The sequence below is a fragment of the Silene latifolia genome, chromosome 11 (assembly GCF_048544455.1).
Source record: "Silene latifolia isolate original U9 population chromosome 11, ASM4854445v1, whole genome shotgun sequence".
NCBI lineage: Eukaryota > Viridiplantae > Streptophyta > Magnoliopsida > Caryophyllales > Caryophyllaceae > Silene > Silene latifolia.
In genome coordinates this window covers 12,360,720-12,374,081 of record NC_133536.1, presented here as the reverse complement: position 1 = coordinate 12,374,081, position 13,362 = coordinate 12,360,720, and the positions used below count along the sequence as shown (strand labels likewise).

Here is a 13,362-nt window from a genome sequence, read left to right as displayed (position 1 = left end):
CTTATCGAGTGTCCGTGTTCAATCGTAAGCAGTACTACTCCGGACTGATGCAACTTTTGTGCACAAGAAATTCCAGTTACTATTAACAGCACACTCCTCCAGTGACTGGAGAAAAATGGTATGAACAAATATAAAGAGCAATATAATCACAATACAACGGGACAAATTGGTGATGGTTGAGTTATTATCAGGTTACTGGTTACCAGTAGTTGTCGGTTATCGGTTGAACCTCTGATAGGGTAAGGTCGGTTTTGGTTCACCAAACTTTCAAATACAGGAGCAAACACAAAACATCTAAAAAAATGTGATGCAAAAGATTAGGACTTTAGGAGTCTGATCTTGTGAAGTTAGGGTGTCAGAGCTCAGGTTCAATAGGTAAAAAAATTGGAATTAAAATAATGGCTTAAGCTCTTAAACAGGCGATCCAAGTCATTCATTACGTTGTTCCGCTCTAAATAGAAATTGTACAATCAATCATTTTACGATGTAGAAGCTACTGTGAAGTTAGAAACTAATGAAATTTGTTCACTATTCCTACGGTTGTTTCCTATTCGAGTCACAGATAAATTGCCAAATCAAAAGGCACTAAATCTAGCAGGAGACTGTATCACACAATCATACAAGAATGTGTGATTATAATTGGCTATGAAGCTGCGCTGACTTCCTCGAGAGGAGGTTCCTCTAGTTCATCAGCTCCCATTTCATTTCTAAAGAGGAGTTTAAGATGAGGAAGAACCTGAGGAAAAACATGCAAGTCCGCCGCATTAATGGTCATCAAGTCGAAGCCTATACACGTATTGTGCATGTGAGAATCTCCAAAAACGGGAATCTTGGGGTATCTTTGGCTGAAATGTGTAAGAATTATGCGATACACACCAGCCTTTTCTCCCACGTCGATAGCTTCTTTTGTAGTGCTATGTTTTTTAGCAATTGCTTCACCTACCATTTCATCCTCAAAGGTTGCCTGCATAACCACAAGCCGGTGATTTTGATACCATAGAATGAAATATCCACCTTAAATTTTTTTTTTTTTAAAAAAAAGTGAGGATAGAACAGATAATAAGTCATTCGAGGGATGGGATAATTGGCGCAGACTCTAGTGTCATTTTTTTGCCATTGGGCTTTCACATTCGGTTTATACTCACATACGACATTTCCGACTCTACTCCTGCCATTTTGCCAATGCCTCTCTTTCATTCCCTAATAATAATTGACTAAAAAAACAACTCCTTCCCACCCCCTCCCCCAAGCCACGGGACCCCAGCCAAGTCCGACTCCGAGCAACATAGTTTTTTTGTTTCATTGAGCTCTCTTGAACTACATTATAACACTCGACACTCATACGTGGGTAAGAGTGTAAGACACTTGGAGGTTTCATGTTAAGCTAAAAGTGTGGGACTTTTATTAGTAGTAGAGTCCGATACTTGGACACACACCAATGTAGGAGTCTAGGAGACCTCTAAGGGCTCTAACCAAGTCCAACTAGCATAAACAAGAGTGACATTTTTTAAATACCCAAATCCCAAGACTCGCAATTCTATAATTTCGGAATCTGATGGGATAAAACAAAATGACTAACTAAAGTGTCTGTGTTATTGGTTTGTAAAATATTAGTAGATTGATACAGTTCACGTATCACGTATACAATTTGAATTTTCATTGGGGATCATCCTGAACTTGCCTATTTGTGTTTCCGGGACACAAGTAAGGCCAAGGTTGTGTCCATCTGAACCCCTACGGCCCTACCTCGCCATACATTGAAGTATTTCAGGCATTGGGCTAATGCTTATGTTATTGACAACAAGAATAAGTGCAGCTTACCTCATGAATCAAGACAGTAGCTCCCTGTGCTTCTTCGATGAGCCGTGGACAGGGCCTTGTGTCTCCAGAGTACACGATCTTCCACCCTGGTCCCACGCCCACTTCACTGACATTATTACTTCTCTGAGAAGTTAGGGAAACTCCAAAAGCTTGCGGGGAACCTCCAGGAGCTTCCCAAAAGTGGTCAACTGGAAAGCTAATCAACGTCTCTAAACCAGCTTTTTGCAACACTTTTCTCAACGTGTTTAATCTTTGATCGACAAGACCATTACCAACTAGACTATCCGGTTTCTGGCAGAAGCTAGGGCTTCCTTTAGCAACGAGTGTGGAACCAATAGAACTCTCTGAATTTGATGGTGAAGATTGATCACAATGTGAGTGAGATTTTTCAAAAGAATCCCAAGAAGCACGAGTTGTGAACTTGCAATCAAGAAACTGAATATCTAGTTCCTCGAGTCTCTGGTATGCATCAAGAAACCTCAATAGCTGCCCTGGCCCAATTACTAACAAAGGTTCATGAGGAACATCCTTCTGTAAATCACGTCTTAGAGCCAGAATTCTTGACAGACCAGTATGATGGTCGGCATGAATATGGGAAATCCATATACAGCTTAAATTTTTCACAACATTATCTGCCTCTTTTACACCAAACCTGCTCAAGCGGGGAAAAGGGCTATTATTTTAGACATAATAATGTACAATTGTATGAAAAAAATCCATTTTCAGCAAGCCTATAGAGTGACTTTAACTAAGTTGTAACCACTCTTTCTATAATGTAGCAGTTAGTGGACACAAATCGCGATGCAACAGTAGTTATAGGTCACTCGGAAGTGACTTGCTTGTGCTTTCAGAATGGGAAGCCTTTGAGGCATTGCGGTATATTTTTGTACACATTTGTGCTAATATCAGTATCATAGAATAAGGAGTTTAGAAGGAACATTACCGTCTTTTCAGCTGACCCAATGTGCCTTCACCACAATCTAAAAGCAACCCGCCCTTTGAGAAAAGATTGATGAATATAGAGCTCACATTACGGTATTTGGATGGCTGGGATGAACCAGTACCCAGAAGGACGATCTCCATATCTTCTCTACTTATATTTTCTGAACAGCTTCGATGATGATCCCACAACTGCTTAACTTGCTGCACAGCATCTACAATTTCGGGAATTTCTGCACGCAACTCATCCTTAATTTCAGCTGGTCCAGTTGCAATGGGGATAGAAGATCTGTCCAGACCAAGGTTTGCATGTGGACGCAAATTGAACTGTGCTTCATTATGAAATATAATAAACAATATTTTAGAAAGAAAAGATACAACCTCAACACAGCAACACAATGCGTAAATAATGTTAGAATTTGAAAAGGGGCCTGTCCATACCCGAAAAGAGAGAGGTTGCCCACTTCATAAGCCAAAGGGAACTCCGATCCATCTTTCGTAAAACCACTTGGCCATAGGAGGAGAACCCCTAGGCCTTATAAAGTGAGCAATTCTCTACTCCACAACCAATGTGGGGTTTCACATGTGGGTTTCTTACATTCCAACAAAGAAAAATTATACACTCTCATAACATTATATAAGCATAGACCCAATAGAAATTAGTGCAAGGCAATGAAACATAGCGCCTCAAATTAAAATTTTGTACAAGCCTGAACTCCAAACAATGTCAATCACGTATTCTGAAAGAGATAAGTAGAAGGTAAAATTACAGCAACGAGATTTATTAGCTAGTATACATGACTCGTTAAAAAGGCCGCGGATTTTTAGGGGCCCAAATATCTGTGAAATTTAGCAGAAGGAATTTTATATCCATTAAAGAGAAATCACAAGGTTGTTTAGTTAAACTAGAAAGAGTTAAGAACACCCAAGTCATAGAAGCCTAGAACGTTAGGTTTACATAGAGAGATGGCATATAGCAAATCGGTTCAAATGTATTCTATCATCATGGCTCTTGTTTATTATCAATATAATGCGACATCTATTAAGAACATATGACAAATTGAATGTTGCGTATTTATAATAAATTTGGTAACCATGCCTCCCACATATGTAAAAATCAGAATCATACCTTCAAGAGATTCTCAGCAGTAATGGCAACTGGAGCTCCCTGAAAGAGAGAACGCAGCAAGTATTAAAGGACCATGTTAAACTCTTGAAGACATGAAAAATTGAAACGACGAAGTGTCAATAAAATTGCAAAAGCTGATACAAACCTCAGTTGAAGAATTGGAGTGTAAGGAGCAGTTGTCAACATGATGAGACAAAAAGCCTGAAGCGGGGAACAACCAAGGACACAAGTAATTAAGCCTCGCTGAAATCCTGGAACTTGCTTTTAGCACTGGAATTTTAGCATTTTTGCTGCAGAAGGAAAATCACAATAAAACATTGTACCCGAAAGCAAAATTGTAACTTAAGGACCACGGACAAAATGTAACTCACCTTTCATGGCCAACCATGATGTGCTGTGCATTACCAAATCTCTTCATCCATTTTTGGTAATCAGAGTTGTTTGAAACAGATGACGGACTTAAATGAATTACACAATTCACTTCCTTATAAGTTTTCGACGTATTATCTAAGTAATCTTTGTAGTATATGTTGAGTGTATCTGCAGACAACAAACTCTGAAAATGCGACGTTGTTGGACAATCAACAAGAAGAACTATAGGTCCTGGAGTAGGTGGGTCCATCACATCCCTAGGATGTACCTGTAAGAGAAAGCGAGTTTTTAAGAGCCGCTACACAAGTCGCAGCAGAGTTAATGGGAAACAAATTCAACTCAATAGACGTACCACAATATTCTTATTATCGTCCAACTCCACTGATTCATCATTCTGCAACTTCCTATACTTTGGACCAGGTTTCAGGCCAAGAGCCTTAGCTTTTTCAGGATGGAACTTTCCCGGAATTTGAGGCAATTCACAGACATAGATGACTGAGATATCTCTATGAAATGCTGGTCCATTATTCTCATTCGGGCTCAAGAGAATGGCCGATATTTTGACTACCTCATCATCGATAAGGTCAAAGGGTCCTGAGAACTTCAGAGGATCAGGTATAGTTAATCCGTCAGGTTGTGGTGTGGGTCCAAAACTTTTTGTGTGGACCATGGCAGCACTTGGAACGAATGTGTTCATTGCATTAGCCAAATCGTTGAGGCCTGGAGGACCCCACATTTTTACCTAAACGTCGCAAAAACATGTCCTATTTAGAGTTCAAAAGAGGTTACGGTGAACAACTAAGTCACGATGCACGAAATAATACTTACACACATTCCTCTATCCCCTATTCCAGACATAGTCAACAACAGACCTGCATGTAATTAAACCGTGATCTTGTGAGCTTTTTTAAAGTCCTTTATGTTGGAGTCCGAATAACTTTCACCTAACATAGATGCATTATGAATAACAGTTGAACTCGGTACCTGGGAGACCTCCTGCAGTTTCTGAGCAGACTCGAGAAAGAAATATGTGATCTATCTGAAAACAATACACAATAAATCCCATAACATACTGCAGTAAAACAAGATATCCAGGGACACCAATCTTTGATAGGAGTTTGTTATTGTACCTTTGATAACTTAATCTTATGCTCCGTGCAATAACGTTGCAAACCCTGCACCAATGTAAATAATAAAGAAATATTATTAATCTACACAAAATCCAGCGAGCTGTTCCCAAAATAACCAAGTTCGTTAAGAACGAACAGTACAAAAAATGGACTATCAAACTCCTAACCATGCAACTATGCGCACAAGGCAGAAACTAATCATTCATTCTATCAATTAAATAACTGCTTGAAGAAGCCATAAATTTGAGTAGTCATACTTTTCAGACCAATATGTGCCAGTAAACTCTTTGCATAAAAACTAGCAACTCACTAATCCATACACCAACAATGCAAAAACTTGGCTTCATTCCAGTATAATGCTTATTATTTGACTTATGATAGCATATAATATATACAATCTCGTTTGCATAACAAGAGCCCATAGCCTATAATTTAGGTTTTTCAGAAGGCAATACAAGCAGCACAAGTATCAGTATCACACTGATTGATCATAAATCATAATCCTAGCTAAGAACCCCAAAGGTAAAAATAAGAATGTTTTGCGTGTTGTTAGAACTTCAATCTAAAGTTCCTCAAACACCAAACATCCAGAGTTCCTGATGAGTGAGAATATGATCAACGCTCAAATCATTAGACGTCTTGTTGCTTCAGTCAAGTAGTTCAATACATCAAATTGATGCTTAAAAAAGAAAAACTCTTTCAGATCTTATTTTTCTCTCGTGATTGCTCATTATGCTCTGCCATAAACATCCAGGCATACACACACAAAAAAACCAACACCTTAATTGTTCATATGTGTACAGCTTTCACATTTCATTATGCAAAGTGGGAATGTGCATAGAGAGCCAACTAAATTTTTAGAAGGTTTTCAAAAGAACACAGAAAACAATTTATTAATCTAATTTAAGAACTACGATCACTTAAAGACTAATTTAAGAACTACGATCATTTAAAGACAAATTTAAGAACTACAATCACTTGAAGACTAGTAGAGCCATCAGAGTTTATGTTAGTCTCTCCATTTTCCTCAATTTTTCTTTTGCGCACAATTAAAGGCTCAGCAGCTCATAAATAGAATCGAAGGAGACTTCTTACCATCTTATCTACCTACAGTCCTGAAAACATTAGTGCCAGTTTGAAGATCAAAAGACAAACACACAAACAGTACATATAGTTAGATTATCTCGCACCAGCCTCTCTACAAGGACAGTTTATGAACCACACAAACTCCTAACTCTCATAAGTTAACATTTCATGAAACTCCACAACATGGAATTCTTGTGATGCTATTACATGTTTAAGTTAACATTTCCCGAACCTATTTCAGTTTCCATTCCTACTACAAGGCTACAAGCAACATGGTTAGTCCCAACTTCATGAAATGCAGTAAGGGTATCGACTAATGAGAATATGACAACTCGCAAATTGTAACTACAGGTTGCAATATCTATAATAAGGGATCAGGAAATAGATTTCAAGCTGAATTCAACATATCTAGCATAATTGAGGATTCTGCAATAATCTTTACCTCTCCTGCATTAAAAATGAATCTTTGCTTGTCAAAGAAAAGCAACACAGACGGGCATGTATCTTGAGTATCCATCCCAGTACCCAGAATCTGAAAAGGTAACAACACCCAAGTTTACAAAATTCATGAATTCAAATTGCACATTCCGAAACATCATGAAAATCTTCAAAATTCAATACTTCTATCGCTTTCATCTGACACCAAAATGCCGCAGTTTCAGGAAGAAACATGTTATAACTCATCCAAAGTTTATAGATAGTTAAGCACTAAGTAGCCTCAAAGACGATATCGTGCTAACTAGTTAATACTCTCTCAATTCCGCCAAATTCTTTACATTTGCTTTTAGAACGATTTTTAAGGACAGTTATACATGTGAGTCAAGGGATTAACAGAATTCCCTAAAAAACATCCTTTTCTACCCATTAACGGAATAACAGCCCTTTAAATACGTCCGCTAAACCGTCTCATATAAGAATTTGCAGTTTTAAATAACCAATACAACCAAACACCTACCAATTAAACATATACAACTTCATAAAGATTCAAACTTTATCCACATAAAGCAAATACTTCCTCCGTCTCACTCATTTATTTCCCTTTAATTAAACTACCCCTCACAAATAATAAAGAAGTAGATAAATGACCGGGAAGTAGGGGATAATAAAAGTGTGAAAACAAATACTCCCTCTGTCCCGGTCATTTATTGTCCTTTTCCATATTGGATGTCTCAGTGAGTTGTTGTCCTTTCCATTCTAAAAATGAACTTGATGAATAATTTGATCATTCACGCTCAATTTATTCTACTTGTCATTTAGTAATTGGTTCATTCCTCTTTCCTAGGTCTTTGTGCCAAAATCAAAGGACAACAATTGACTGCCAAAATCAAAGGACAACAATTGACTGGGACGGAGGGTATCACCCACTTCCTCCATCCCAATCATTTGATTACCTTGATTAAAATATCCCAAATATAAAAGTAGACAAATGATTGAGACGGAGGAAGTATAATAGAGAGTAAGTCTCACATTAAGATGATGCGGCAGTGGCACACATCATAACACACTAGTAGCAATTTTGAATGAAAATGACAATAAGTTTAATCGTGAAACCGTCTCATATAAGAATTACCGATAATAATAAAAAAACATAACATGACATTGACAAAACGGTACAAGAATGAAAAAAAAAAAAAGTAAACCTGAAGGTAGGAAAGCGTATTAACAGGATTAAGCTTTCTATTTTTCAACTCAAGATTCTTAGGTTTATCAAACTTATCACTATTTCTTGACCTTTTCTTATTATTTCCAGTTTCCGCCATTGTTTCTCCTTTGATGATATTATTTTAATTTAATTAATTAGGTTTAATTTCAGGAATTTCATAAAGAAGACGGGTAAGGGGTTTTCATGGGTTTATCCGGTATCCGTCTTAACTACAAGTAAGATTAAAACGGGTTAGAACATGCTCTCACTTCACTTGGTAGATTTGGTATATGGGTCATTTGAATTGGGTTTGGGCCGGGTTATTTTGGACCAACAATATATCGGGTTGTTTTCGAATCGGTTTATTTCGGTCTTCTGGATCGCATTGGGTCATTACGGTTCATGATTTCACCTTAACTAATCATTTTGGATCTTTTCAGGTTATTTCAAATCGGGTCGGTCACTTCAGGTCAAATTCGGGTCATTTCAAGTCTCATTTATTTATTAAACTTTCTATATTGGAAATATACTTTAGTTATATTATATTATCCATTTGTCATCTTATAACAATAACACAGGTGGTCACTTCCTCTATTGTTGGTCTTGTGCCAAAAGTAAAGGTAATTATTTCGGTCGTTCTAGGTCGCATTGGGTCATTACGGTTCATGATTTTACCTTAACTAATCATTTTGGATCAATTCAGGTTACTTTAAATCGGGTCGATTCACTTCTGGTCGGTCACTTCAGGTCAAATTTGGGTCGTTTTCGATTCTCATTTATTTATTAAGCTTTCTATATTGGAAATATACTTTAATTATATTATTATCTATTTTGTCATCTTATAACAATAACACAGGCGGTCACTTCCTCTTTTTTTGGTATTGTGTTAAAAATAACAATTAGTCTCTCTTGTGACGGAGTATATCCGTCACAAGGTGAAGACGGGCCAAATCGATACCAAATTGAGTAATGTGGATACTAGTGGGCCATGTGTAACTTATTATTTAATATATTGCATGTTGGGAAAGCAAAAGGAAAAATAATAAAGAAATGGGGAGCTCCCCATATTTCGTCTACTGTCAGAACAATAATTCAACCTCAACTTCTCTCATCTCTCATCACTCTCAGTAAACACCATTTTTTTTCACACTCTCTCATCACTCTCACTGTATCATCTACAATAATAGACATTTTGCCATTAAAAATCGCCATTTTCTCAGTCGTACAACTTCGAAAGCTCCGTCCATCAACTTAATCTCTTCAATAATTGAATATTCGATGGGCAAGAAACAAATGGCGAGGAGGACACCCCAAAGAAAAATATGGAAGGTATGATATTATTGAATTTGTTGAATGTTGTTTGTTGTTGAATGTTTTGTCAGAAAAGATAAAGTAAAAAAATGGTTTTTATTGTTAAATATTGTTGATGAACCGTGCATGCATGAGTAGATTTAAAAAATGCAGTTGTTGAAAATGGTGATTTTAATTTTCGATTTAAAAAATGCAGTTGTTGAAAATGGTGATTTTAATTTTCTAAAGGATGGTATGGTTAATGTATTTAAAATCAGATCAGGTTTTGTTATTAAGGATGGTATCATTAGTGTAATGGGAAAAAAAAGTTCAGATCTGGTTTTGTTAGTGTTGTTTAGTATGCAATAATGTCAGGTGAACTCGGGTTTTGTTTAGAAATTGTAATGGTAGTAAGTTTTGTCAGATTTGTTGAGATTAGGGTTATTGAATTTGTTTTTGTTGGTAAAATGAATTAATTAGACGTGTTTTTGTTGGTAAAATGTTAGGGGTTTCATTTAGAGAGCCGATGGAAACAGATGAAAGGGAAGAAAGTGATGCGTCAGACGACATCTCAGAGGATACAGAAGACAGTGATGAGGAGGGAGGCAGTGGTGAGGAGGAGAAGGGAGGGAGACAGTGGTGAGGAGGAGAAGGAAGGCGATCTTTGAGGAGGAAGGCAAGCGATGGTGATGGTGGTTTGGCAGAGGTGCTGAATAAAGTGGTGAAAATGGCCGCATTTCTTGGTGCAAAGAAGATAAGCAAGGAAGAGAGGAGAACGGCATATGGTAAGCTATATATGTGACCATTTTATCTGCAAAAAGTGACCACTTTAACTGATAAATGTGACCCTGTCATGTTTGTTAGCTGTAAAATGTGACCAATGTGGGTATTAGATGGTAAATTAGTAAAGTTTCCATTTGTGATAACATCATAACATATATATCAATGACATAGTGACATTTGGAAATTGTGACCAATTTATGCAGAAATGTGACCCTGTTAATATATACGTGAGATTGTTATCTGCAAAAAGTGACCAATTTGGGTGATTTGAACTAACATTAACAAGGTAACAGCTATAATTATCACATGGTGACATTTTTGTTATGTGTAAAATGTGACCCTGTTAATATATATGTGAAATTCTTATCTGCGAAATGTGATCAATTGAATTTATAAATGTGGCCATAACATATTTCATATCTTTCATATCTTTAAAATGTACCTATGTTTGAGCGTGTTGCACATTTTATTTATGTTTGTTTGAGTTTAAGATGAATCTTAATTTGTTAACATAAATCAGTAAATATGGTGACATATATGTTAGTGTTCAAAATGTGACCACCTTAACTGAGAAATATACCTATGTTTGAGTGTGTTCCACATTATATTTATGTTTCTTTGGTTTTAAACTGAATCTTAACCTATTAACATAAATGAGTAAACATGGTCACATATGTGTTGGTGTTTAAAATGTGACCAACTTAGCTGAGAAATGTACATACGCTTAAGTGTGTTGAACATTATAGAAATGTTTATTTTGATTAAAATAAATCTTAAGATGTTAACATAAATGAGTAAATATGGTGACATATGTGTTATTGTTGAAAATATGACCACCTTAACCGAGAAATGTACTTATGTTTAAGTGTGTTGCACATTATATTTATGTTTGTTTGAGTTTAAATGAATCTTAACATGTAAACATATATGAATAAACATGGTGACATATGATTTATGTTCAAATTGTTACCACCCTAGTTCGAAATGTAACCCTGTTTGAAATATTGTCTATTAGTTAGAATGTGTGAGTGAATGTTATGATGATAACATCTATGAATAAGCATGGTGACATAAGAAAATGCTATCACCTTAGCTGGAAATGTAACTATTATACGAGTTAATTGGTTTTACCTCAAAACCTCTTAAAATAGAAACATATATGACAAAAAATGTGACATGGGGGTTTTTGTAGCAATGTTGTCACCTTAGAACGAAATGTAACCATTATACAATATGTTTGTTTGGATTTGAATGAATGTTATAATGAATGATAACATCTAAGATAAACATGGTGACATATGGTTTGTATTAAAAATGTAACCACCTTACTCCGAAATGTAACCGTGTTTTAAATGTTGTCATATAAGTTAGTATGTGTGAATGAATGTAACAATTATAACATCTATGCATAAACATGATGACATATGATTTGTGTTAAAAATGTTACCACTTTAGTGTCAAAATGTAACCATGTTTGAAATGTTGACATATTAGTTAGAATGTGTGAATGAATGTTATAATGATAACAATTATGAATAAACATGGTGCCATATGATTTGTGTCATAAATGTTACCAGTTTAGTATCGAAATGTAACCTTGTTTGAAATGTTGTCAGACCTCAAAGAGAAAGTCAACCGAGCTAACAACAACAACCACCCTCATTTAACTTGGGCATCATGCTAGAGGACATCGACATTGGGAAATTGCGAGGAGGTACAACTACCGCCACCGAGAATGCACCGTTAGACACCAAGTACGATCTTGAGTACACCCGTGCTAGAGAGAAACATGAAGCAACAAACTTAGGCGGTCCTCACAAATAGGGTGTTGCCAAGAAAAAGTAAAGAAGGGGACAGGGGGCAATTTATGGACTATGATATGTTTAATCGTTAGTTTGTAATAAGACTTATGTTTAGTACTTGATGGTTGGTTATAGGATATGTTATTTTGGAACATAATTATAGTCTCTCATGTCTCAGGGATCTAAGAGATAGTTTGTTTTGTGACCACCTCATTATAAAATGGCATTACTATTTATTTAAATTAAATGTGCACATTTCTTCTTAACAATATTAAATATGTCACCATAAACGTCTAAATATGTTATAATTCTTAATGAATAGGTGATTACTAAAATTATAACAAATTTTATACATTTAAATTACAAAATGTATGTTTAGTTAACTAATGGCATACTGATGTGAAATGGTAACATATTTAGTTAAACTGGTGACATACTAATGTAAAATTGTAACAATTTAAGCACTTCTGATTACAAAATGTACGTTCATGATGTTATAACAACCTTGCAAAGCACGACTACATAGCATGTACTACCCAAAAAGTTTTCCACCCCAAAAGTGAGATATGGCGTTTTGTTGAATGTGCCACTAACATAGCCGATGTCTCTTTGTTGGGTAAATATGGACACATTGTCGATATAAACTTAAAATGTTTAAACATTAACATTTAATGTAACCAGTGAATAGTTAGAATGGTACCATCTAGTTGTACAATTACAATCTAACTAAAATAGACATCAATGATTTTATTTTATAATAACGTGCACACAAAACAAACATTATCTTAGATCCCAACATCATGAGGGACTAAAATTGTTTCCAAAATTAACATATCTTCAAAACAACTATCAAGTACTAAACATATGTCTTACTTATTACAAACAACTGACATTAATACATAACAAAGTCCTCAAATGACGTCTGCCATCATCCTTATTTTTACTTGGCTGCACTGCCACCTTTTGGAGGACCGCCCAAGTTAGTTGCTCCCTTCTTCACTATAGCACGGGTGTACCGAAGATGGTACTTGAGGTCTAACGCACTTTATTCTAACCACGTTTATCTTTCTGCGGTTGCATACGAATTTCTGCAGAGCATGAGTATCAATATGTTACTATTATATTGCATTTATTTTAACACCAATAAACATATGACAACGACACATTCTAACTAATATTAAAACATTTGAAGACGAACTTATATGCAACATTGCTGATTCATTCCACACAGACCAAAATGTAACCATTTTTGTCATATATCAAATTGTAAAATGGTTACATTTACTAACTTATGTTGTCTTCCTTACCATGGTTCCAAACTTCCAGGTCCTCATGTCGCCAATGGTAGTACAATATGTTTTCATTTTA

The 13,362-nt window shown here is 35.9% G+C and overlaps 1 protein-coding gene across 2 annotated transcripts; it reads right to left on the bottom strand.

Annotated features, from left to right (window-relative positions):
• Positions 1 to 417: 417 nt before the first annotated feature.
• On the bottom strand, positions 418 to 8,331 carry LOC141611082 (tRNAse Z TRZ4, mitochondrial-like). Of its 2 annotated transcripts, none has more exons than XM_074429494.1 (12): positions 8,118 to 8,331; positions 6,920 to 7,009; positions 5,392 to 5,436; positions 5,246 to 5,300; positions 5,090 to 5,133; positions 4,614 to 5,003; positions 4,261 to 4,529; positions 4,035 to 4,179; positions 3,890 to 3,928; positions 2,765 to 3,087; positions 1,822 to 2,473; positions 418 to 964 (listed from the first exon to the last, which is right to left on the bottom strand). In XM_074429494.1, the coding sequence occupies exons 1-12, from the start codon at positions 8,235 to 8,237 to the stop codon at positions 644 to 646; spliced, it is 2,493 nt and encodes an 830-aa protein (XP_074285595.1). In that variant the 5' UTR covers positions 8,238 to 8,331; the 3' UTR covers positions 418 to 643. The 2 variants fall into 2 exon arrangements, with proteins under 2 accessions (XP_074285595.1, XP_074285596.1); XM_074429495.1 differs by lacking the exon at positions 8,118 to 8,331 and adding an exon at positions 7,099 to 7,237.
• Between the last annotated feature and the right edge of the window lie 5,031 nt (positions 8,332 to 13,362).

Bases quoted from the DNA above. Each gene is read 5' to 3' on its own strand.
- LOC141611082 (XM_074429494.1), bottom strand. From the start codon at position 8,237: ATGGCGGAAACTGGAAATAATAAGAAAAGGTCAAGAAATAGTGATAAG. The intron at 7,010-8,117 runs GTTTACTTTTTT...TTACCTTTTCAG, and splicing joins ATACGCTTTCCTACCTTCAG to ATTCTGGGTACTGGGATGGA. The intron at 3,088-3,889 runs GTATGATTCTGA...AATGAAGCACAG, and splicing joins CTGCTGAGAATCTCTTGAAG to TTCAATTTGCGTCCACATGC.